The sequence below is a fragment of the Camelus bactrianus genome, chromosome 21 (assembly GCF_048773025.1).
Source record: "Camelus bactrianus isolate YW-2024 breed Bactrian camel chromosome 21, ASM4877302v1, whole genome shotgun sequence".
NCBI lineage: Eukaryota > Metazoa > Chordata > Mammalia > Artiodactyla > Camelidae > Camelus > Camelus bactrianus.
Window position 1 is genome coordinate 23,419,299 of NC_133559.1, and position 22,070 is coordinate 23,441,368.

The 22,070-nt window shown below is 47.3% G+C and overlaps 1 protein-coding gene across 1 annotated transcript in view; it reads right to left on the reverse strand.

Moving 5' to 3' along the window:
• Positions 1 to 22,070, reverse strand: part of ASTN1 (astrotactin 1) — a 300,205-nt gene that overhangs the window by 143,664 nt on the left and 134,471 nt on the right. Inside the window, exons 4-8 of the mRNA XM_010954895.3 lie at positions 21,070 to 21,216; positions 19,874 to 19,981; positions 15,069 to 15,218; positions 13,913 to 14,080; positions 6,445 to 6,529 (exon numbers count right to left, since the gene is read on the reverse strand). Coding sequence (XP_010953197.2) covers positions 6,445 to 6,529; positions 13,913 to 14,080; positions 15,069 to 15,218; positions 19,874 to 19,981; positions 21,070 to 21,216 — 658 coding nt within the window. The remainder of the gene's footprint in view (positions 1 to 6,444; positions 6,530 to 13,912; positions 14,081 to 15,068; positions 15,219 to 19,873; positions 19,982 to 21,069; positions 21,217 to 22,070) is intronic.

Below are 22,070 nucleotides of genomic sequence, written 5' to 3' on the forward strand. Positions count from 1 at the left end.
GCATCGCCTAAAATGACCATGGCCAGGGTCAGCAATGGCTCCTCAAGTGCCTTTGTGCAAATGAGGAAAAGGCACGTATCTAGATAAACATCCCCTGTGTCTCAGAGTTTGCTTGCTTTGGCCGCAGGGGCAAGGAGGGTCTCAGCCCTCAGCCACTCTTCTAGCAAGATGTCCACCTGCAACGTGCAAAGTGTATGGCTGTACTCAGCTGCCTGACCACATGCTTTGTGAAAATGGGTCAAGTTCCAACATGTTTTAACTTGAGAAGATCCCTGAGAATGAGGTTCAGAATTCCCGAAGCCAAATAGGGGACTGGATCCCGTTCGGTCTGTCCAAGGAGGTGCTGGCAGGTGGAGATTCCCTTTCAACTACTCAGTTCCTGCCTGCTCGCCCAGCAGAGGTCAGTTCTATGGGGCAGTATTTCTGCTGGAAACAGGTCACAGCGGGGCTGAGACAGAGAGTGAGAGCGAGAGCGAGAGAGAGAGCGAGAGAGAGAGAAGGAACTAGGAACTTTAGGTTTAATTCTAAGAGCTAAGATGATCTGTTTGACATTGAAACGAGTGGTAGAGAGGACCGCCACATTTCTACTGACTCCTGGAGGAGACGCAAGTCAAGAAAAAAATAGGAACGAAAAGAAGAATGAGAAATAAAGGGCCAATTAAATACACAGGAAACCCTTGCTAGGAATAAGTCGAGTAAGTTAGGAGTAATTAGAAAGTCTCTCTCTCACACACACACAGAAACACAGAAACAGAAAAAAGGAGAAAGAAAAAGAGCTAATGGGAAGATAATCGCATTTGTGCATGGCGTGGCGGTGACAGGAGCTGGGCACAGACAAGGAGGTCGGGGCTGGAGGGAGGAGGGAGGGCACCTAGAGATAAAAGAGCACCAGCAGGCTGGCCTGCAAATCTTGTCTGAGGGGCTGGAGGGAGGTGAACAGGGCATCAGTGACACAGAAACAGGCATGGGGGTGGGGAAGCAAAGCCAGATGAGCTCACAACGGGCAAAGGACAGTCAGGAAATGTCATATGTCACGCAAGACTGTCTGACTCCATCTGAGTCACTTCTGATGAGACTTTGGGCAGGTCAAGGAGGCCAAGCACTGCCCGGGACCTGGGCTGGCAATCAGAGCTACCCCCCAGCACCCTAGTCACTGCCCTACAACAGGTCAGCATTTGCACTTTGATGGTCAGACAGCTGAGAGGACGTTCTCGCTCAGGTTTAGGTGGTCAGAAGGTGAGACTGGGTTTTAAATGGATCATTTTGAATAATCAGTGGAGGCTGGTCTCTGCTCCGTACCTAGAACCCAGAGGCAAAGGCATCCTCTCCAGCGGGCTGTGAGTGGCCTCTAGGGAAATGTTAGAGATGGCATCATTCAGACTGACTCAAATAAAATTACTTTCTGTCAAGGACGCTTTTGAGCAAGACAGAGGGGCTGAGGCCAACCATGACAACACCATCCTCAATCTTGGCTTGAAAAGGAAACTGGATTCTATGGTGTGGGGCATTTGTTCCTGATACAGAGTTAGAATCCCTTAGCAGTCACTCCTGGGAGGGTGAACAGAAGGGAGGAGCTGTAGACATGGAACAGTAAGCACCTGGAACAATGGAAAAGACATATTAAGGTGGTGTGGGCTGTATGACAGTGTGTGTGCATGTGTACACGCACCCACGTGCACACACGTGTACTAATCTGGAGGCAGGTCACGGTAAGCATGTGGCCTCCTGAGCAGGCAGTGAAAGGAGGCCTCTGATGAGCCGGGCCACTCCTGACAACAGCGTCTAAAACCTTGGAGAAACACCTGTTCCTTTTCCACAGCCAGTCTCTTCCCATCTCATAAATTATTACTTTATCACCATCCTTCAGCGCTGAAATCTAGTAATCTATTCTCAGGTGGGGCATCTCCTTGGTGTTGCTCCCTGTATCTGAGATGCCAGAATAAGAAATCAGACTATTATTTACCAAGAATCTTCAAACACATGAATTTAATCTAACTGCGATCTTCTGAAAAATGTATCTAGAGGCCACTGTATACACTCTTAACCTAACAAAAACATTATTATAGCCTCTCTTAATAATCTCCAAAGTAGTTTAATAAATGTTTTTCCTCCTCGAACATTTTCACGTAAATCAATCTCTCTTGCCTCCTCCACTCTTACTTACTGGTTTCATTTCTTGTTGGTGAAAAAGCTTAATTTGTCCTTGTTGCCCTAGCAGACAGAAATCAAACAGACACCCTAACAGTCCTGGCTGTGTCCACGCAGCTGTAGGCGTGGAAGGCGGTGCAGTTGTGCAGGGATCAGACAGAAGGTGTGGCGAAGCCCTGCGCTGGGGTAGGACCCCTCTATCCTGGCTCCTCTGTTGGGCACCTGGGTCACCAGGTGGGCTAGGGCACGAACTGACTGATTTTGTCGCCAACCCCAAAGACCAAGGATGTAAGCTCAAGCATCTCATGTTCTTCACTAGAAATCTGTCATCCAGGACTTTGTTTAAATCCTTCTGAAGCTATTTTTACTTTTAGTGAATAGGAGCCCTGTGTGTAATGACTTCAGTGATCTTATAACCTGCCACTTGGATCCTCTCACCTGGGTGCACTTCAGTGATGGGCTTTACCACCCAGACTCACACGCGGATGTCTCACTTCCTGGGCATTTTTGGCAAAACCAGAGTCACCAGAAGATGGCTGAATCCCCTCAACTCACATACCTTGTACATTATGGTCCCCAATTTTCTGTCATTCTTTGCTGTCTGGTCTTGAAAACTTTTTATCTACAGGATAATTTTCAGACTATGCTTTACTTGCAGAATCTAGATAAATAAAACTTTAGATAGCCTCAAGAGATTTTGTGTGTGTTCCCTTTGGTTTCGATTTTCTTTTTAGGATAATTTTAATTTATTTTGAAGGGCCCAGAAAAATAATGTGTAGTGAGGGGACATCCCACCAAATAAGCAGACGCTCCTGCTGATAATTCTAAGGCTGTACACGTGGAGCTTTAAGGTCCAGAGCCTTAAGAAGCAAGAGCTCTTCCAGCTTTAGTCTTTACCCAATTTATCAGCCTCTTCTAGTGTCTCTGTAAATTACACAGTTAAGTTATATTGAGTTATTTGTTGGCCATTCTTGGAAAAACCATGCTCCCTACGTCTCCATGCCCTGGCATGTGCTATTCTTTCTGCTTAGAATTACCTCTGTTACCTGTTAAACAGAACAGTTCAAAATCTAACTTCTCCCCAAAGTCCTATTCTAGACTCTTGGATGTCACATAAGTCACCCCTTAATCCCATTGAACTTTGCTCACAATTTGTTTTCACAGGTTTTAAATTCATTGTAATTTTTCCTTTCTGTTATGTGCCCATCTACCTGTCTAGACTATTAGTTCTTCCAGAGTAAACATCTAATTAGCAGCCTCGCTTATCCTGGGTCACAATGGGTGATGGAGTGAATATTTGTTGAAAACGTGAATGAGTGAGAGAAGAAATGATGGAGTGTCGTGGTGAGAGGATTTCTATAAACAGACTTGCTCACTCACACACACGTATATATACACACATACGCACCAGTCCAGGTAAAATGAAGCAACAAGGCTGGATAAAGCTGCAGGTGCAACTCCTCTGTCTCACAGACCCATCCATTTGTGGTTTTTTTGGATTAATGTCCTTGATCAATTTTCTTCCTTGTCTGAAAGTCATGAGTAGCTTATTGCTACTTTTCTCCTGGTACATTAACCTAGATTTTTCACAAGGGAATTCATTTTAACTATCGTGGGCCTAGGATTTAGCTGTTCTATTTTAAAAGAATGTTCAGCTGCTGTATAATGTATGCAGTCTAAGAATACTAAGTGAAAAACAAACACCCATGCATGCTGCTTACCTCTACCCTCTGGACCATTAAATAAGATATTCAGGAAAATCAGGCCGACCATTGATTTTTTCCCCCCATAATACCCCAAGCCATGTATCATTAGTCAGCAATCTGTCAGGTACTTTTTGAGCCAAGTGACAGTCTTCATGTTCAAATCAATTTCGATTAATTTTGTAAGAATCATTTAAAGAAACGCAGCATCAGATCCTTGATTTAAATCAAGATATATGGCATCTTCTACTTTTCATTTATCTTGTCATTTCATGAGGGAAATGCAATCCTTTGTCTGGCACTTTTTTATACACATATAAACTCCCGGTGCTTATCATTCCCGGTTCCATTATTCTCAAGATAGGCACTTTTTTCCCCTCCTACCAGTTGCTCCTTTATTTTATTAGTGTCCAAAATGAGACCTCATAGACAGTGATGATCAGGGAATAATGGAAATTGGAGATGGAAATGACAGATTAGGTCTCCTTGTCTGTTTCCTGGGGCTAATGTTCCTGTCAGTCTGTAACTCAGCGCTTGATCCTGTCTTATTTGAAATGACACCCACGTGGGGCCTCCACCACTTCCCTGGAGGCTCCTGTCTACATCCTAGGACTGTCTCTACACACAGCCAGAGGGAATAACAAAGCCTTGTGTAATTACCCAGTGAAGTCAGGCCCATCCTCACATGATCTGTCTACAAGGCAAGGGATGTGGAGGCCTGAGCGATTAGCCACCAAATCCAGTCTCTGCAGAGAGCCAGTCTGGACCATTCGGGGCACAAACCTGAACGATATTTTGTCATTGTTCACTTCAGCAGCAGGTACGCAGGTGAAAAGACAGAGAGCTAGTTATCTGTCACCTTTTGCAATATTTTACCCAATAAGAATCATAGTCAACTGAGATTCTTGGCCATCACATAAGCTAAAATCCTGGCTTCCCAGAAACTATGCAAATATTTCAGGGGTCAGAGGACAAGGGAACAAAACTGACTTTACACAGCCGTGGCGAACGGCACTCTTTATTCAAACTCCTCTTGGCATCTATGAGCCAAATTCTCTGCCCTCCCCACCGATCTTTCAGCCACAGGCCACTTCATATGTATTTACCCTCCTCCAAACATCTTCCTCTACATCTTGTGGACTGCCTCCCTGATAGGATCTAAAATTCAGCGGAGACGGAGCCATCCTTCATTTTTCACTAACGGAAAAATTTCATGGCATTTTGACTTCCTCTAAGCTTTCTGACCTGTGACTCAGATTTCCTTTCCCTAACTTCATTCTCTCATGTCCTTATCCCTCAACTTCAACCCGTTCCAGCACATCTGCCCTCTTTGAACGTCTAAGGGCATCCATCATGCCTTGACTTAGTCATCAGCTGGCCAAGTTCTCAGAGTGGAGTTCTTCTATCCCTTGGTCGTAAATCACTCCCTTGGGATCTTCAATCATTTTTATTGCTCTTCTCCAAACTCTCACCCATTTGTCTCCATATTTATTGCTTTAAGAGTCCAGAACTACATTCAATATTCTAGGCTTGGGCTCATCAGAATCATACAGAGGAGGCTGAGCACCGACCTCGGGGCGAAGAATCCTCCATGGCAATGTGTGAAATGACAGTGGTTCCTTTTTCCCACCTTGTCAGGCTGCAAACACATTTCTACTCTGCAGTCCGAGCAATCACTCTGAGATGGCTTTTGCCTTTATTTCTTTCTAAAGCTCCCTTCCCCATTGATGGCTATTATTAGTTAGCGTTTATTGATTTATTGATCCCTTTCTCCCCACACCCTCCTCCATAATGCAGCCAATGCAGAGAGGAAGCTCTCAGCACCCAAAACAAAGTAGAAAGTTGCTTTTAAAAAGCAATAGAAGATGGATGGTGGTGATGGTGGCACAACAATGTGAATGTGCTTAATGCCACTGACTTGCGCACTTAACTATGGTGGAAATGATCATTTTTACTTTATGTATATTTTATTACAATAAAAAGTTGAAGAAAAGAAAAGAAAAATAAAGCAATAGACAAGGTAACTATTTTATCCCAGTCATGTGTGCTTAGGGGAAAGCAAAGGTCTCACAGAGAAATGGTAATTGGGGATCGGGCAAAAATCCTTTGACTCAGTCCCAAGCACTCCCCGAGTCTTTGTGCTTCACACTCGCTGACAGCCCTGGTGAAAACAAGTTTCTACTCATGTCAGTCTCGCAAAGCTCGTCAGGCTCCGGGGGAGCTACCCTGGAGACTGTGTGGCTTCGCGTGCCTCCAACAAAACCATCAGCTAAGTTCTGGCTGTGGACTTCTCGTGGCTGACAGTGGCGTGAAAAGGAAGAGAGGGACAGCTTGATTTCCAGATCCCAGCTGGAGGCAGCCAGGCTGCGAGTCAGAGGAACCATCTCCAAACTCGTAAGTGGAGAGAGAGATGAGATGGACGTCACTGGCATGGTATAAATACGGAAACGCACGGGGACATTTTTACCCGTTTGCCGTTCAGAATATAACCACCCTTTTGCTCTGTTCCTCTACACGCAGTGGCTCCACGTCATGTCTGCGTGAGGGAGCGCTGACATCTGGGAACCGGCCGACCCGCCGCGCCCTCACTTACCCCTGGTTTGTGCCCCATTCGTTCCGAATGCAAAGATGCTTGTGGACTGGATCCTTCATGTAACCTTCATAGCAGAGGCATTCCCCTTAGAAGCAGGGTGAGGAAGGAGAAAAAGAAACATGAGGAAATGGATTAACATGTCTGTGTTGGAGAAAATTGATGAAATGATCACATCAAATGCTAACAGTGGCACGGATGAGACGGTAAATCCCATATGGCCCAACACACTCCCGCCCCCACTGCCCACGGCCAGGAACACACCACCAGTCTCTGCATTTCCCACTGCCTGATAACGTTCACTCGTGGAGGAAGCTGTTTACAAAGCACCTGTTACAAGGACTCTGCAGACACAAAGTCCAAGAACTCTTTGAGCAAAGGGACTGTTTTGCCTTTACTTTCTCAGTGGCCAGTACACTGGGAGGCACATAATAGAAGATCAGTATATGTTTAAAGACTACATCAGTGAGTTATTTCATCAAATACATCCAAGAAACTTGAAAAGTAGGTATTATTAACCACGCTATGCTGGTGAGGGCAACTGAGGCTCAGAAAAATTAAGGGATCTGGAGACAGGTTTTAAACGGCAGAGTTAATATTTGAACCTATGTCTGTCTGACTCCTGAACTTTCCTCCCAACCAGGCCATGCTCCTAGCCCAGGAATAACTATTGTATTTAGAGGAGGCCACTTAGACCCATGGTGCCATTATAGGAACTCTGGGTTTTTATTTTTAAGTGAAAACGGCTAATTATGTTGGTGCTGACAAACAGAAGGATGACCTATGCTAGTTTAGAATTTCACTCTGCTTCATTTCATGAGTTACTCCAACAGTTTACCAAGAGGTCCATGGCCCCCTGGAGTCGTACGCAGAACTGTGCGTGTGTGTATGTGTATCTTTCCTCGGCAGGCTTTCTTCACATTCACTGGATTTACAAGCAAATCCAAGATCCCCCGAAGATCAAGAGTCACTGCTCTACTTCGTCTGACCTTGGGAAAAATTGTAGCTGCTTCCTTATATTAATAATTCCTTAGGCAACGCTGTGTACCCCTGAAGTACTGAGACCAGCTCCCCTACAGTACCAGTCTTGATGCTTTCACTGGGCTGGTTTTTTAATTTGCAGGTAGTGGAAGCACAGGGTGTGACTTCCTAAAATTCAGAAATTACGAAGGTGCCAGACCTTAGGGAGACAAAGGATAATACGATTTCTTTATCTCCCTGGGAAGAGACATTCAAAAAGGAGATAGAAGGAATAATAGCTTTGAGTGCCATCTTCTCTTTCCAAAGATAAAGAAAAACAATAAAAAATGAAGTGCAGGGGCCTCACAGTTGGAAGGGAAGGGACTGGGTGGGTTCTTAGCAAGAAGTTTTTGTTAGGATCTGAGCGCAGCCATTCTTGTCAAGGCTGACCTACAGGCTTCTGCCCTGTAGGGTCTCCTACCAGATAACGCGCGTTTCCCTCTCCCACCCCTGCTCAGCTCAAGGTGCTGAGGAGTGGCGTGAAAATAAGGAAATTCTTAGTTTGTGGGGGAGCCACAGGGAGTGCTGGATCAGCTGTCCCCTGTGTGACAGAGTCAGGCTTCTACATGGCCTAGGTTCACCATAGGCTCGATTTCCTGGCTTCAGTGGTGTTGTGCTGTACCTAGGAATGGTCAGGGAGCTGTGAGTCGAACATAGGAAAACACAGCCTAAAATTCGGTAGGGGATGATAAGACTATCATGTGAAGGCTGTTTCTCTGATAGAAGGAAAGATGAAGGGGCCAGGTACCAGAGAAGGGCAAAAGAAGACAGGTACCATGAGCCGGGCATCATACCTCACCAATCCCAAAGAAAGCGTGGGCTCTGGTCTATAAGCCACACAGGGCAGCAACGAGTTAGTTTTCCCTTGTTTGAGTAGACCTTTTATAAACACTCTGTAATGGAAAATAAATCAATGAGTTAAAGAGTGTGCCCTAAATATATAGATACCACTGCCACTGCGTCTCCTCAAGACACCAGTATCGAGCCAATTATGAGCTTTCCTCAAGGAGAACATCTTTCAATCTCTTTGTGGACTTCAGACCTGGGGATAGTATTACAAAACAGGAAGTAACCTCGGGAGGGTGTCAAACCCATCACCCTGACTCTTAGAATGTTCTTGGCTGGATGCCTTGCCTAGAATTAAAGATTGATAAAGAAGGAAGTCCTCCTTCCATATTTGATATCTTGTTACGGCAAAACATGAAGAAATAAATGTGGTAACGACTTACGAGTTCAAGCAGAGCTTGGCTTTCCTAATGATGGCAACACCTACCATTTGTAGAGCATATTTAACCTTCTCAGATTGCTTATATGGTCATTATCTCCTTATGAGGTTTCCATCATTCATTACTATGTGGGGACACACTGCTGACAACAAATAAAGCTATTCTGCAGCTCATGTTATATACAGCCCAAAGTCAGAGCAACAGGGAAATTTTCAAACATATCAGGTTAGAGTGTGAGGATTTCCAGAACTGGCCTCTCAAATCATCCTCATTTCCGGGACTCATCAAACTTCCCTCTTCTGTATTCCTCCTCAAAGCCAGTTTGACCATCTACGTTGAACGGAGCTCAGACTTGATGAGGAAAGTTGCTATGGCAACCAACTGCTAAATCTTGACTTTAAGAGGGGTTTCGTGCAAGCACCAGCTCTGACTGTTAGCTGTGAATTTTAAAGACCCCACAAGGGTGTTGGATGCCCTCCTAAGCTACAAGCGCTACAGCGCCTGCATCTGCTGTGACAGATGGCAGGGAACACATGACGTGCCGGCTCTGCGGCGGTGTTCACAGGAGTCCAATGGAGAGACATGTCACGGCCACGGAGAAGTGCCCAACAGGGACAGCGTGTGCCCTGCAGGGGGCACTCTCAGGCCACCACACTGCCAGGGACTGGAAGCCCATCCAAGAGAAGACCTGTGCTCGATCTGTGCTTGGTACCCTGAAGGCAGACACCTCGAGGTACCTTCCATGGTGGACAGTGCCTTCAGTCATTTCCCATTTCACAGATGGACGGAGGCACAAATCTCCTGGAAGGATCAAAGAAAGACCTTGCAGCTAGGGCTCCTCAGACATGGCTGGGCTCACTATGAGTTCTCCATGAAGTCAACACAGATCAAGGCCAAAAATCCTGATCACCTCCATCCTTCTGGTTGCCATGGGCTTTTATTGAAAGGAATTGGGAATCTAAAAGGGGACATCTTTCTAAGACATCTGGGCTGGAATACTGTCTAATTGCCTGGTCTCCTCTCCTGTCCAGACATCAGGCAAGAGGCAGGCTCAGAGTCAAACAGCTCCGGTCATGTGGCCACGACTCTGGGAGGACAGAAGGAAAGGAAATAGGGCAAAAATACATCCTGAAGGAAAGTGCTTTAATTGAGCCACAAAAGGGAATTTGGGATGCGTGGGCGATCCAGGTAGCAGGAACAAAATGGGAGCTGTGCTACCGTGCCAGATTGGGTTCTAAAAACCAGGGAAGACTAGAGAGAGACAAAGGCGTAGTGCAGAGCAAGGGAAGGGGGAGAGGACAGGAGTGATTCTGGTAAACTGGTCCAATGCCCCTCCCAGATTTTACACACCTCTATACGTTTGGGGCTAGCCTATGGAAAGATCTAGGGCAGGAGGAATTTCAGTGAACATCTTGGATGGTGATTAAAACCTGGCTTAGCTTGGAAGCCCACGCTCCTTGCAGACCCATGAAAGCCACATATCTTGAAAAGGGCAGTGAGGGTCTGGGCCCAAATTGATGGGGGCTGTGAAGTCAAGCAGGTGTGTGGAGCCTCCACAGATGCCCTTATGGCAGAACAAAGGCCAGGAATGGAGCAGAGAGAGAAGTTGCTGAAGCCCGTTATTCTGTGTTTCCGTCAGAAAACAAATAAACAAACATATGCTTGCAATAAAAACCCTTAGAAAGTACGGGAAAAGTCCACCTCTGCCTGGATCCAGCCGGCCATCAAGCCAGACAATTTTAGTGGTTTGCTGTTAGCCCGACTTGACCAAAGTTGTATCTACGGTTAACGAACTCAGGAAGATCTGGGAGAGGATGTCAGGATGTAGTTGGCAAAGGGCTTCCAGGCGTCAGGCTACAAGTTTTAGGTACATTACGTTCCTCCCAGCTAGCATCTTGCAAGAATGCAAAAGGGAGGCTGGAATGGAAAAGAATGACAAGTTTCTTTCAGCTCCGGTCCCTCTCTAGACACCTGACACTTTAGAAGGTCTGCACAGCCACCCTCTGGAAACTGTGCTGGGGTGATGTAAAGAGTGCTGTGACAACGCTGCTGCCTCTCCTGCCCTTTCTGTCCTTCCCTGGTGCATTCGTTTCTATAGCTGCCATAAAACATTACCACAAGCTCAGTGGCTTAAAACAACATACATTTATTATCTTGCAATTCCGCAGGTCAGAAATCCGAGGCTAAAAACAAGGGCTTCCTTTCTGGAGGCTTGTGGGGAGAATCTTTTCCCTTGCCTTTTCCACTTTCTGGAGGACACACATTCATTGGTTTGTGCCCCCTTCCTCCACCTTGAAAAGCCAGCAGTGGCTGGTGGAGTTCTTTTCGTGTCATATCACTCTGGCCTCTTCTGCCTGCCTCTTCCACTGTTAAGCACCCTGCTGATTACATTGGGCCCACCCGGTTAATCCAGGATACTCCTTTCATTTTAAGATTGGTTGTTTAGCAACCTTAATTCCATCTGCAACTTGAATTCATCTTTGCCAGGTAACGAAACATTTTCAAGGGTTCTGGGATTAGGACGTGAACATCTCTGGGGGCCCATGACTCTGCCTACCACACCTGGTGTTCTGGACCGTTGGGCAGGTGATGAGTAAACACACATTTGAGTTTGGAACACGGTGGAAGGATGCCCGAGGAGACTTTCAGACACCGGAGGTTGTTCCTTTGCAGAGACCAAGGGCCTGTTGTTTGTGTGTTTGTTTGTATGTGTGAAAAAGTACACACGTGCACTTGCACGGCTCCACCCATCCATATGGGCAGGCCCCTCGGCATGGCTGGGAAAGCACATGTCCCAACACTACGACATTTCCAAGTGAGTTAGCTGGAGGACTGCAAAAATAACGTCGACTTGACTTGCAGCCAATTCCCACACTCAGCTCTTTGGAGAAAGGCTCTAGGATGGAGTGTGGGAGGCGATAAAGTTTCTCACTGATGAGCGTGTGGGATGACCACATCATCCCATGTGCAGAAAGAAGCAGGGCGGCAAGGGGGAGGGTTCCCAATTCCCACATTAATGAAGATGGAAGTTTCTGCAGCATCATTTCTCAGAGGCTTCCCCAAATGAAGATGTTGCACCTTAGTTCTGTTGTGGGTTTTTATTTTTAATCTTCCTCCCTGGCTTTCCAGTTGGATATTCATTAATTGTCACAGATACTGAGAAGCCACGTGCAGGGGAGGGGCTTCCCAAAGTCATTTTCAGCAAGGGTTAGAAATGAGACATCTGGGAGGGATTAAAGAGGTGATGAGAGCTTCGCTGTGGACAAGCAGCTTCCTCAGCTTCTGACTCGGGAAGCAGTGATGCTCAGCAACGGTGGTTGCCTGAATAGTGTTAGAGCTGCAAATATGCTGGATCTGAACTGCCTGGGGAAATGAACCACCTCTGCTCTGATTCCATGGTGGACAGAACACCGACTCTGCCTTAGGTAGCTGTGGGACTTCAGGCAAGTCATGTAACTTCTTGGGGAACTTGAGCATTGATCTCAAGTAAGGAGGAGTTTATGTCTAAGACCCTCCAAGCTTAAAACACCGATCCTTTCTTTCCACATGTAATTAAAAGTGCTTCCCATTCCTTAAAATCTCAGGTGAAGCTTCCGTGGCCCTCTGGAGATCAAGCTTCTCTCAGAAGTGAGTTTAACTACTGAGATTGTCCAGGGTCTCCTAATCCAGATCAGAGAGGGGACCAGAGACTAGCTCAGCTGCACGGAAAGGCCCCACCTCTGAGATGAGCTGGGTTTTCTCCCTCCTAAGCACACCGGCTTTTGGGCATGGTGCACAGCCCATCTGTCTGGTTTGGTGCTTGCCTGACAGCGTGGGAGGAGCAGCAAGTAAGCACAGTCTTAGATATCAGATGTTTAAAATGCTGTACTTTCTCCTCCATATGGGGGCCTAGAATCTCTGCGATGGGCCCACGTAAAAACAACTTTTAGACCTGTGAAGGTGAACTTTAGATGTTACAGTCACCTGTTATTCCCCCAGAGAGATACAGTAATCGATTAGAACAGAAGTAAGAGCTAGATCTCTTGGAGTCAACTTCTACCAATATCCTTCCACCCCAGCACCTGAAGAAGATGCATCTGTAAGTGTGTGTGTGCACGCGTGTGTGTGGTGGAGGAGGGGTGGTACGTGAGGTACAGAGAACTGGAGGAGTTGGCCCCAGACTCCAACATTTCACTTGAGGGTCTTAGGTATCAGTGCATCCCCTTCCTTGGTTCTAAGGCATCGTACCACCTCTCTGGGAAGGAGCTATCTGTGGTACTGAATCTACTGGAAATAGGTCTTTATAAAGACTACCATAGATGAACCCCTTCGACAGCGGAAGTGCGAAACAACCTGGCATGAAGGACCTGTAGTCCTGGGTATCTTGGGGCTTGAGAAGCACGGTGAGTGCCCCAATGCATGCCGTGTCTGAATTCAAACCCTCTCTCAGAGCAGCTCCGGCCCCATGTGATAATATAATAGCCTGAAAGATGTCTCTGCCCTTTGGCCCAGTAATCTCTCTTCTAAGATTTATCTGAAGACAATAACTTCAAATGTGCCCTACATTTATGTGGAAAGATATTCATTTTAGTAGTATTCGGAAAATTAAAGGTTTAAAGCATCCTAAATGTCAAATAATAGGGGACTATTTAAATGAGCTATGATATAGACGTACAATGGAAGACCAAATGGCCATTAAAATTATGTTATTGAGGATTATTTAGTGGTTCTGGAAAACTCTCGTGATAGAAGGTAAAAATGAAAAAAAAATGAAGAAAACTCTATTGGACTTAGTGTGTTTACAAGCCTCTAAAAATCAAGCATATATAAAAGATTGGAAGGGAGGATATTAAAATTTTTTAAATGATTTCTTCAGGAGATAGAATTACGAATGATTATCATTTTCTTCCATAAGCTTTTCTAAATTTTCCAAATTTTATAAACATGCATAAAAAGTCAAGCCCGGTGGCAGATATCCCCTGACTGGATGGAAAATGGGCTGTGGGGGTCATCCTGCACTGATCTGTCTGGCTTGAGGCTCGAATTAAGATGCTTCCAAAGCTTCTGCCAGAAGATGACCTCCGCTGTAAACCAACATGCTCAGGGGCCCAACCACACGTTGCCAGCTGCACGGTCTAGGTTCCCAACGGTAATGGACAATCGGGAGGGATGGCCTGGGTTTTGAGGGGGTGATTGCGAGAGGCATGAGCTCTGACAGTTACCCGCTGCCCGGTGCTCCCGCCTACCAGTTTCGGGGTCGCATTGGTGTTCACAGGGGTCCAGGAGCCGCCGGGCACAGAGGTCCATGGCCCAGGGCCCGCTGGAATTCTGCTGAGAGAAGAGAACCACTTGGGCAGGGTTCAGCCAGTCGCTGGCGTCCAGCTGGCTCCCCTCCAGCAAGATGAAGCGGCTCCCTGCAGGGGAGAGAGAGGAGGCACGCTCGCATGTGCACACAAAACACGCACACGTGTACACACACATCACTGAAGACAGGGTAAGGGCCGCTCTGCACATTAGTCCCAACCCAGGGTCATTACTTCTACTAATGCTGGCCCGCCAGGAGCCACAGAGCAAGGGATCAGCAGATGGAGGCGTGGCCACCACTTGGTCCTCCTGCTGTATCATCCCTGGCTGCCTTGTCTCGTCCCGTCTCTACTGGGGTGGACCCCAGGGCGCAGAGTCAGGGCAGCTCCGTGATGGCCGTGGCATGGCTTCATCAGACCCAGCCACAGGCACTGGCACTCATCCAAGGAGCAGAGACCCGCTGCCTGTCTTCACTTGCCGTGAAATAGCAGGCCCTCTACCACCACGGACAGTCCCCACCTGTTTCCAGCCTTACAGCAACTGAGAGAGCAGACATTAACAAGTCAATTAGGTGCTCTGGGCTTAACTAATTCAGGGGCTCTCAAATCTATATCACTCCCTCATTATATTGGTGTCCCCCTGGATGAAAGTGAATGATTGCTTCAGGGTTCTAGGCTCGTGAGTTATTGCAATTAGAAATTTCTCATCAGGAATTTCACACAGAAACATGGCTGATGCTTCAACACTCTACAACTCCACTTAGCTTTTTCCCTCTCAAAGGCTAAAAGAATCCTGGTGTCTACATACCTATATCCAGTCTGCTCTGTATTTATCCACAAAGACAGGTGCTTATTTAAAACAAACAGAAATGGGAAATGGGCATAGAGAGGAGGAGGTGATCTGTTCATTTTTTTAACCTGTTTTCTGATTTCATCTAATTTTGTCCTAAGCATTACTTATCTGAGTATAATCTTTTCCTCACTTACAGTCATAGGTCACAGTGCCCCCTGGCTTGTCTCCATCTTTCTTGCCCACCCTGAAACCTTCCCCTTGGGGGAGGGAGGGGGGAGGAGGTGGCAACCTCAGGGGTGGGCTCACCATCAGCGATCAGGTGCTCGGGGACGTGCAGGGTGATTTTGACAACAAGAGGGCAGCTGACGTGAGAGGAACACACAAGGCCAATCACGCAGCTGGTGATGCTGATCAGCGTCAAGGTGGTCTTATTCACGGGACTTCGGGGAGAGCCCACTGAAGCAAAGACAAAAGCAAGACACTTGGCGGTAAAAATCTTGGCAGTGAAGCATCAACAACCTTTTGCTGCCCGCCCTGGCAATCAGGGGAGGCAGCTGGAAAACCCAGTCCAGGTGGGAAATGTGCCCAGCGCATGAGTTCAGTGACCTTCAGCCTCACGAACACCATGTCATCCACTGCCTGGACTCAGAGGGGACTTGGCCTGCTGGTGGTCCTCAGGGGCAACAGCAGTCAGTTGCGCACAAGTCCTCTGCACGCCTTCTGGGCCAGGTTCACAAGAGAAATCATAAAGGAGGGCACTGTCCGCCTCTACTCGCCTGACAGGGCTCCAACCTCTTGCCCAAAGGAGACCGAACGCTTTCACCCTGTGCTGGAACCCCCTGCACTTCCCATGGCTTTCCACAGAGGGCGCTCTCACCAAACTAACTCGGCTCCAGGGCTCAAAATACCCATCAGGAGACACTTCTGAGCTTGAAGAGCTCACACCTACTCTGTGGGTGGGAGTCCCACAGGTGACTCTCACTCTGTAGGGCCTCAAAGGAGGAAAATGAGGGAAGTCTGCCCTGTATGAGTAAAGGAAGTTGTCACGCCAGAAGGCTCTCCCTGGGTCTGCGGTTGTTGGAGTCCAGTTGTAAATGGAAGCTTAAGAAAATACCAAAGCTGTGGGGTAAGAAAGATTCCCCAGGTAGATGGGGACAGGGCTAAGAAGGGAGGTTTTTGGGGCTGTGGGAATTTGGGTTTTTTTTTTTTTTTTTTTTTTTTTTTTTTTTTTTTTTTGGTGGGGGAAGGTAATTAGATCCATTTATTTATTTAATGGCAGAACTGGGGACTGAACCCAGGACCTCGTGCATGCTGAGCATGCGCTCTACCACTTGAGCTACCCCCTCCCCCTGTGGGCTGTGTCTTGTTTGGTTTTGGTGGAGAGAATAAAACGGTACTAACAAGAGGGACCTTTAATGCAGAGACAGAACCGATGCGGGAAAGTAAGAAAGTAAGGCAAGCTGCCAACAAAATGTGTGTGTCCTTTGGAGTTTTCTCACTGTCTAAGTGAACATTTATTACCGATAGCACTGAAAGGCATCTCTTACAGCCGACAATATGCTAAGTGTTTTATGGACATTCTTTTAAATATCTGCTTCCTTACATTAGGTGTATGAGTCAGCGCAGTGAGTACCCACTTTACAGATAAGGAAAAGATGTCTCAAAAAGATTTAACCTCATAGTGATACTGAACACTTATGAAGCATAATTATGTCAGGCACCAGCACGCAGGATTTTACGCAGCTTATGTCACTTAGCGATGACACGATCTGATGCGGCGGCTGCCAGGCGGGAAGAGTGCATTTGGGAGGCCACAATGTGTGTCCAGAGTCAAGCAGCTACTAAGGAGGGAAGCCAGAACCAAAACATGGTCCAGTGAGGCTACAGCCTGTGGGCAATGCCCTGTTCAGGCTCTGGGCCTGGGGGGAGTCTTTGGAACCGCGGTTTTCAGGAGCACAGGGAAAGGTCTGGTCTCGGGCTGCAGCACCCTTTAGGGAGCAGGTTCCCTGTGTGGGTGTGTTGGCGACAGCTGGGAGGGAGTGATTCCAGGGTGGCCGGCAGCCTCTGGACCTCTGTCCCTGGCTACCTGGAGATCTTCTATACGTGTTCGTGTCCTAACTTACAAATTTCTACCTCCAGCCCAGACCGGGCCTGGGCAGCAGACCTGCCACCAGCATGGCCCCCAGACACTCAAACGCAGTATCCACAACTGGCCTCTCCTCCTTCCTTCCAGCCCTGCTCCCTCCTATTTCCACTGCCCAGCAAATGGCACTGCCATCTACTTGGTTTCAGAACTCCAGCATGGCTGACTCTTCCCTCTCTTTCGTAAGCGACACCCTCCCCACCACTAACACCATTAAATCCTTTTTTCCATTTTTGTGTCCAAAATTTCTCTTGCCTCCATTCTCTCCACCCCTACCCGTGCCTCTCATCTTACAGCGGAGCAATGACAAGAACCACCCACCCAGCCCCACTGCCTCGGCGACCTCCTGCCCTCACGTAGCCTCCACTCATTCACAAAGCAGAGCAGAGCAGGGCTTCGTGCTTTAAAAGGCTTTAGTGACTCCAACTGAAGGGCAGGTCCAAGTCCTTCAGTCAAGGCCATGTACTTTCTCCCGATCCTCCAGCCTGATTTCCTAAGCAAACCACAAACCTGCCCCAGGAGCCTGATCCCAGCAAACTACTCACTGCTCTCTGACGAGACTAGAATTATTTCTGTCTCTGTGACTCTGCACGTATACTTCCTCCTCCACAGAAGGCTGTTTTGTCACCTTGTCAGCCTGGTGGACACCGCCTCGTCGAGTCTCAGCGCGAACAATATCTCCTTGTAAACACTTGCCTGAAACCTTCAAGAACAGCTTCTCGCTCCTTCCTCGCTGTCCCTCCAGCCCTCGGTTACAGCCCTGCTCACTCAGTGCTGCCACTGTTCACAGGCACTGTCTCTCTGGTCCCTCTGCACCATCAACCCACCATCCAGCATCTCTCCCCGACTCCAAGCTTCCCCGTGGTTCCCTCTGACCTGCAGAACCAAGTGCAAGCTCAGTAACAGGCTACAGGAACGACCCTTTGGCAGCCAGCCTGTTACCCAGCCAGCCTCATGCCTCTGTTCCCCAGGAGCCTATATAGTCATACCCCAGATTACCACCGCCATAGTGAACTATTTTTACTTGCTTGAAAAGACCATGTTCTTTTGTGCCTTCAAGGCTTTGTATCTGCTATTTTCCTCTACTGAAATGCCCTTCCCCTGGATTTTCCTCTTTCAAGAAATTCTACACATTGTACCTAACCCAAGTCTAATTATTTTCTCCTTTTTTTTGCCTCCTGTTGCTGCCAGGTGGAATTAACTGTTCTCTCTTCTGAGTATTCATTTTACTTTATTTCTGTTATTAAATTAAGCCTTATCACTGTGCCATGTTTTCCTGTTTCCACCACTGATCACAAAGCCTGATCCATGGCAGGTGGGTTATAAAATTTCTTGCTGGACTGATTGATGTATCCAGTTCAATTCAACAAACACTTGAAAGCATCTATTATAGGCAGAATTCCTCACTAGGCACTTTGGAAAAATAAATTCGACATGCCCATCCCTAAGAAGCTTACAGTCTAGTTAATAGCAATAAACAGTTGATGCACTAGGAGAGCTTGGTATTTAAAAGGCACAGTTTCATGCCACAAAGAAACGCATTCTAATTCATTACTATAGATTTTTCTGAAACAGGATTTTATTAAAGAAGAACCCACCATGCTTTGCTGGGGCCTCGGTTCGATGGGTCTCGGTCGACTCTCTGTGGTATGTAAATATGTAATGAGGACCAGAGGGTCCACGTCCTCACCTCGAGGGCACTGGGGCGTCACACATTAGGCTACCCAGGGCCTCACTGGTCTCTTGAGAAAAGTGGTGGGAAGAACTATTGTACTGATAGCGACAAAGCCTGCAGAAACTGGGACTGAGGAACTCACAGGGCTTCTTTCAGTCTCTGGGAAGAATTCCTCAGTATGACAGGAACTCAGGCAGAGGTAGGAGAGAGCCAAAAGGGAGGTGTCTTTTGGTGGGGGGCACTGGGTTGGTTACTGGTCGGGGAAAACGTTACTGAGTATAGCACAAGGAGATGTCACTCAGATACCCTCCATTGTGTCTCAAGGGGCCCCTGTCTAACAGTCTTCAAGATGAAGCGCTGCGGAAACCCGAGGCTGCACTGTGGAGCATTCTAATAGCAACTACAATAGAGATTTCATAGTGCTCTGCTGGTTACCAAAAAGGCACATTTTGATACAATTTAGCCCTACGCGTGATATATCATTAACCCCTTTAATATGTGAGGAAACGAGGTTCAGAGAAGTTGTTGTCTTTATCCAATATCACACAGCAAGTAAATGGGGAAGCTGATTGGTGCCTGAGCACAGACCTCCCTCGGTCTGTGGGACTGAGGTGGTGAGACCACCCATCACAGGCAGTGGCAGCCACACCTGAAGCCACTGAACATCGAAGTGGAGTGGCACAGACTGTGGCTCCGTGAAAGGACAGCTCTATCAATGCTGAGGAGAATGAATGAAGCAGCCTGGGTCCGGCCAGAGGAGGGGAGGGGACTTGGAGGCTGGGGGTCCTGTGATTGTACTGGATTAAAGGTCAAAAACCATTACACGTTTTTCAGGCCGTAGATGGTTCCGTAATTATCCTATCCCCACCTGGATCCCTGTCTTACCCAGTCCCAGGGCTAGTGTGGCTGGGCAAGTAAGGGTACATCTACTGTCCGTTTTTTCTCATGTAACACATTTTATCAACTTTATTTCCTGTGTCTAAACAGCAAAGTATGACTCCTGGGGCTTCCAGAAGGAATCGAGAGTCTTCTGACCAAGAAACAGCCTTTCAAACAACTCAAAAACTTGTTTGAGAGTGCCATTATCTGGGAGAGATGATTCTCTGAAATTCTCCACTCTAGGCTCTTCTTTCTTCCTTAGGAGGAAACACCAGTTCTGATCCAAGAATTCTGCCCGCAGAAACGGATTTCGGTCCCCAGAGCCCCCGACCCTATGACCCAGCCCCTCTGCAGGGCCCTGCCTTCCCCTCCCCACGGCCCCTTCACCCCGCTCTGCCTCTCTGTCCTTCCTACCTCTGCTGCGCCTTCGGCTCCGCGAGGGGTCGGTGTAAAAGGTCAGCTGGGGGTCGTTTTCTGCCTCTGTGCTTGAGTCCCCTTCAGGGTTCAGGAAGGCGGAACCGGCTGTGATGAAGAGACAAGGGCAAAGACGGGATCTTCAGTTTTGTCTTCATGACACCGAATCATTCGGCAAGTTCAAGAGGAAAACGAGAGCAGGTTGACTGACATTCTGGGAGGGGTAACCACAGGGACGGGAGCTTCCTGAGATACAGGTTTATTGGAGAAGTAGACCTTTATATGACAGCCGTCACTGGGGCCAGCCCACACTCCTACCGAGCCGGCCACTCCTGGCGGCTACCTGCCGGCCAGGACCTTCGCGGATGGCAGGTGGAAAAGGAAGAGGGGGCAACTCCCCTCGTTACAGGTCAGTTTTCTGGTTAATATGAGACTGGAACTATGTCTTAAGGGGCATATGTCTATATGTCTTAATAGCTATATAATATTTTTTCTCGTTCTAGGATTCATGTATATTCAAAGTGAAAAAGACAGAAAAGAATAAACAAAATACCCAAAATGTTTAAAAGGAACAACCCCAATGTACTCTAATAGGAGAAAAACTCAGTTAACATTTGATGAATATACTCTCCACCTTTTTTCTGATACAGGAACAGGTAAAGTTTTTTTCTTTTTTTTTTTTTTAAATAATTTCCCCTTAAAAATGGCATTCTGCTGCACCTTCTGTTTTAACACCTCATTTTTCCCCCACTTAGTAGATGGGTGGGCAATTTTCCATATTAACAAGCCTAGATCTATATCATCATCTTAAATGATCGCACAGTAAGCCCCTGGACAGGAGACAGATATGCAGGTAGTTAAGCGATTCCCTGCTGATGGACATCGAAGCAATTTCTAATTTTTCGCCCTTTTAAACAACGTCCCGATGAACAGCCTTTTACACACACCTTTGCGCACTTGCCCAACGACTTACTGAGGATAAATTATCATTGATGAAATTACTTGGTCACAAGGTTTGTGTAGATGTTCAAATTTTTTGGTTAAGTAACACTCAGCAGGCCTCCGGAAAGACTGTGCCCAAACACAGCCCCTCTCTAGCCATGCCTGAGAGTGGGGCGTGGGGGACGTTAAGGGCCCCGCCTATCCCCACACTAAGGAACCCGCCTTCAAGCCCTGCAGGCACCGCCCGCCCGTACCTCTTGCTTTGCTGTTGATGCGCTTTCTCTGGCTGCTGGAGGTGTGCGAGAGCAGGGAGGCCTGCTGGTGGTTGGCGTCCACGGGGCTGGTGGCGATGATGTTGTCTTTGTACTTGTTCATCAGGGACAGCTTGGCGTTGTCGCTCCCTGCAGAAGGCGAGGTCAAGGCAAAAGCTTTGAAGGAAAAGGCCAAAGGAGCTGAGAGCAAGAAAATCTGTATGAACCAAGGAGATGGGGGTTCACAGAACTGAAATATGAAAGCTTCAAAGTGAGAGATGGGCAGAGACAGAAATACTTCTCTGGGATTTCTAGGGGACTGTGAAGTCAGAAGAGAAGGGACGAAGAAAGAGTGATTACAACAGAAAACCCAGTTCAACCAATGCTGTATTGATAGGATCACCACGTGTGGCCTTTCAGTGGGGGGGCACACTGACTGCAGATTTCTTTCTTTTGGTTGGCACAGAGGTTTTGAAGAACCTGAATTTGAGTGCCCTCAGGCTGAACATGCCCTCTCTCTTTCACCACAGTCTGCACCGTTCCCTATTGTCTGACTTCCGGCTATGTCACATATTTGTGCCATCTGCCTGCTCCCTAAATGCATTTGAGTTTATAAACATGTGGCTACTTGGTGGCATTAGCACTACGCCAGGTGCCATAGGGAATATGAGATATCGAAGGCACATCCCCTAATTCTCAACAAATTTCCAGACTTTAAGTCTTACTAGGAAGTGCTCAGGCTTAGCAGGACCTTTTCTAGATGACAGGATCTCTGCGATGTGACTTCACTCTTTCCAAGCCCCACTGAGAGTCCACATATCTTAATCAACATTCAGTTTCAAAAATGTCTTCTTCAAAGACAATTGGCCAGTTCCTTGAAGGATCATTGTCTTGGGGTTCTATCTACGGATAGTTGTTATTTACAGAAGTATAAGAGAAAGACAGGCTAAATGAAAATTACAGTTGTTTGACCCTGGTCTTGTTCACCCAGATTAGGTCCAAGT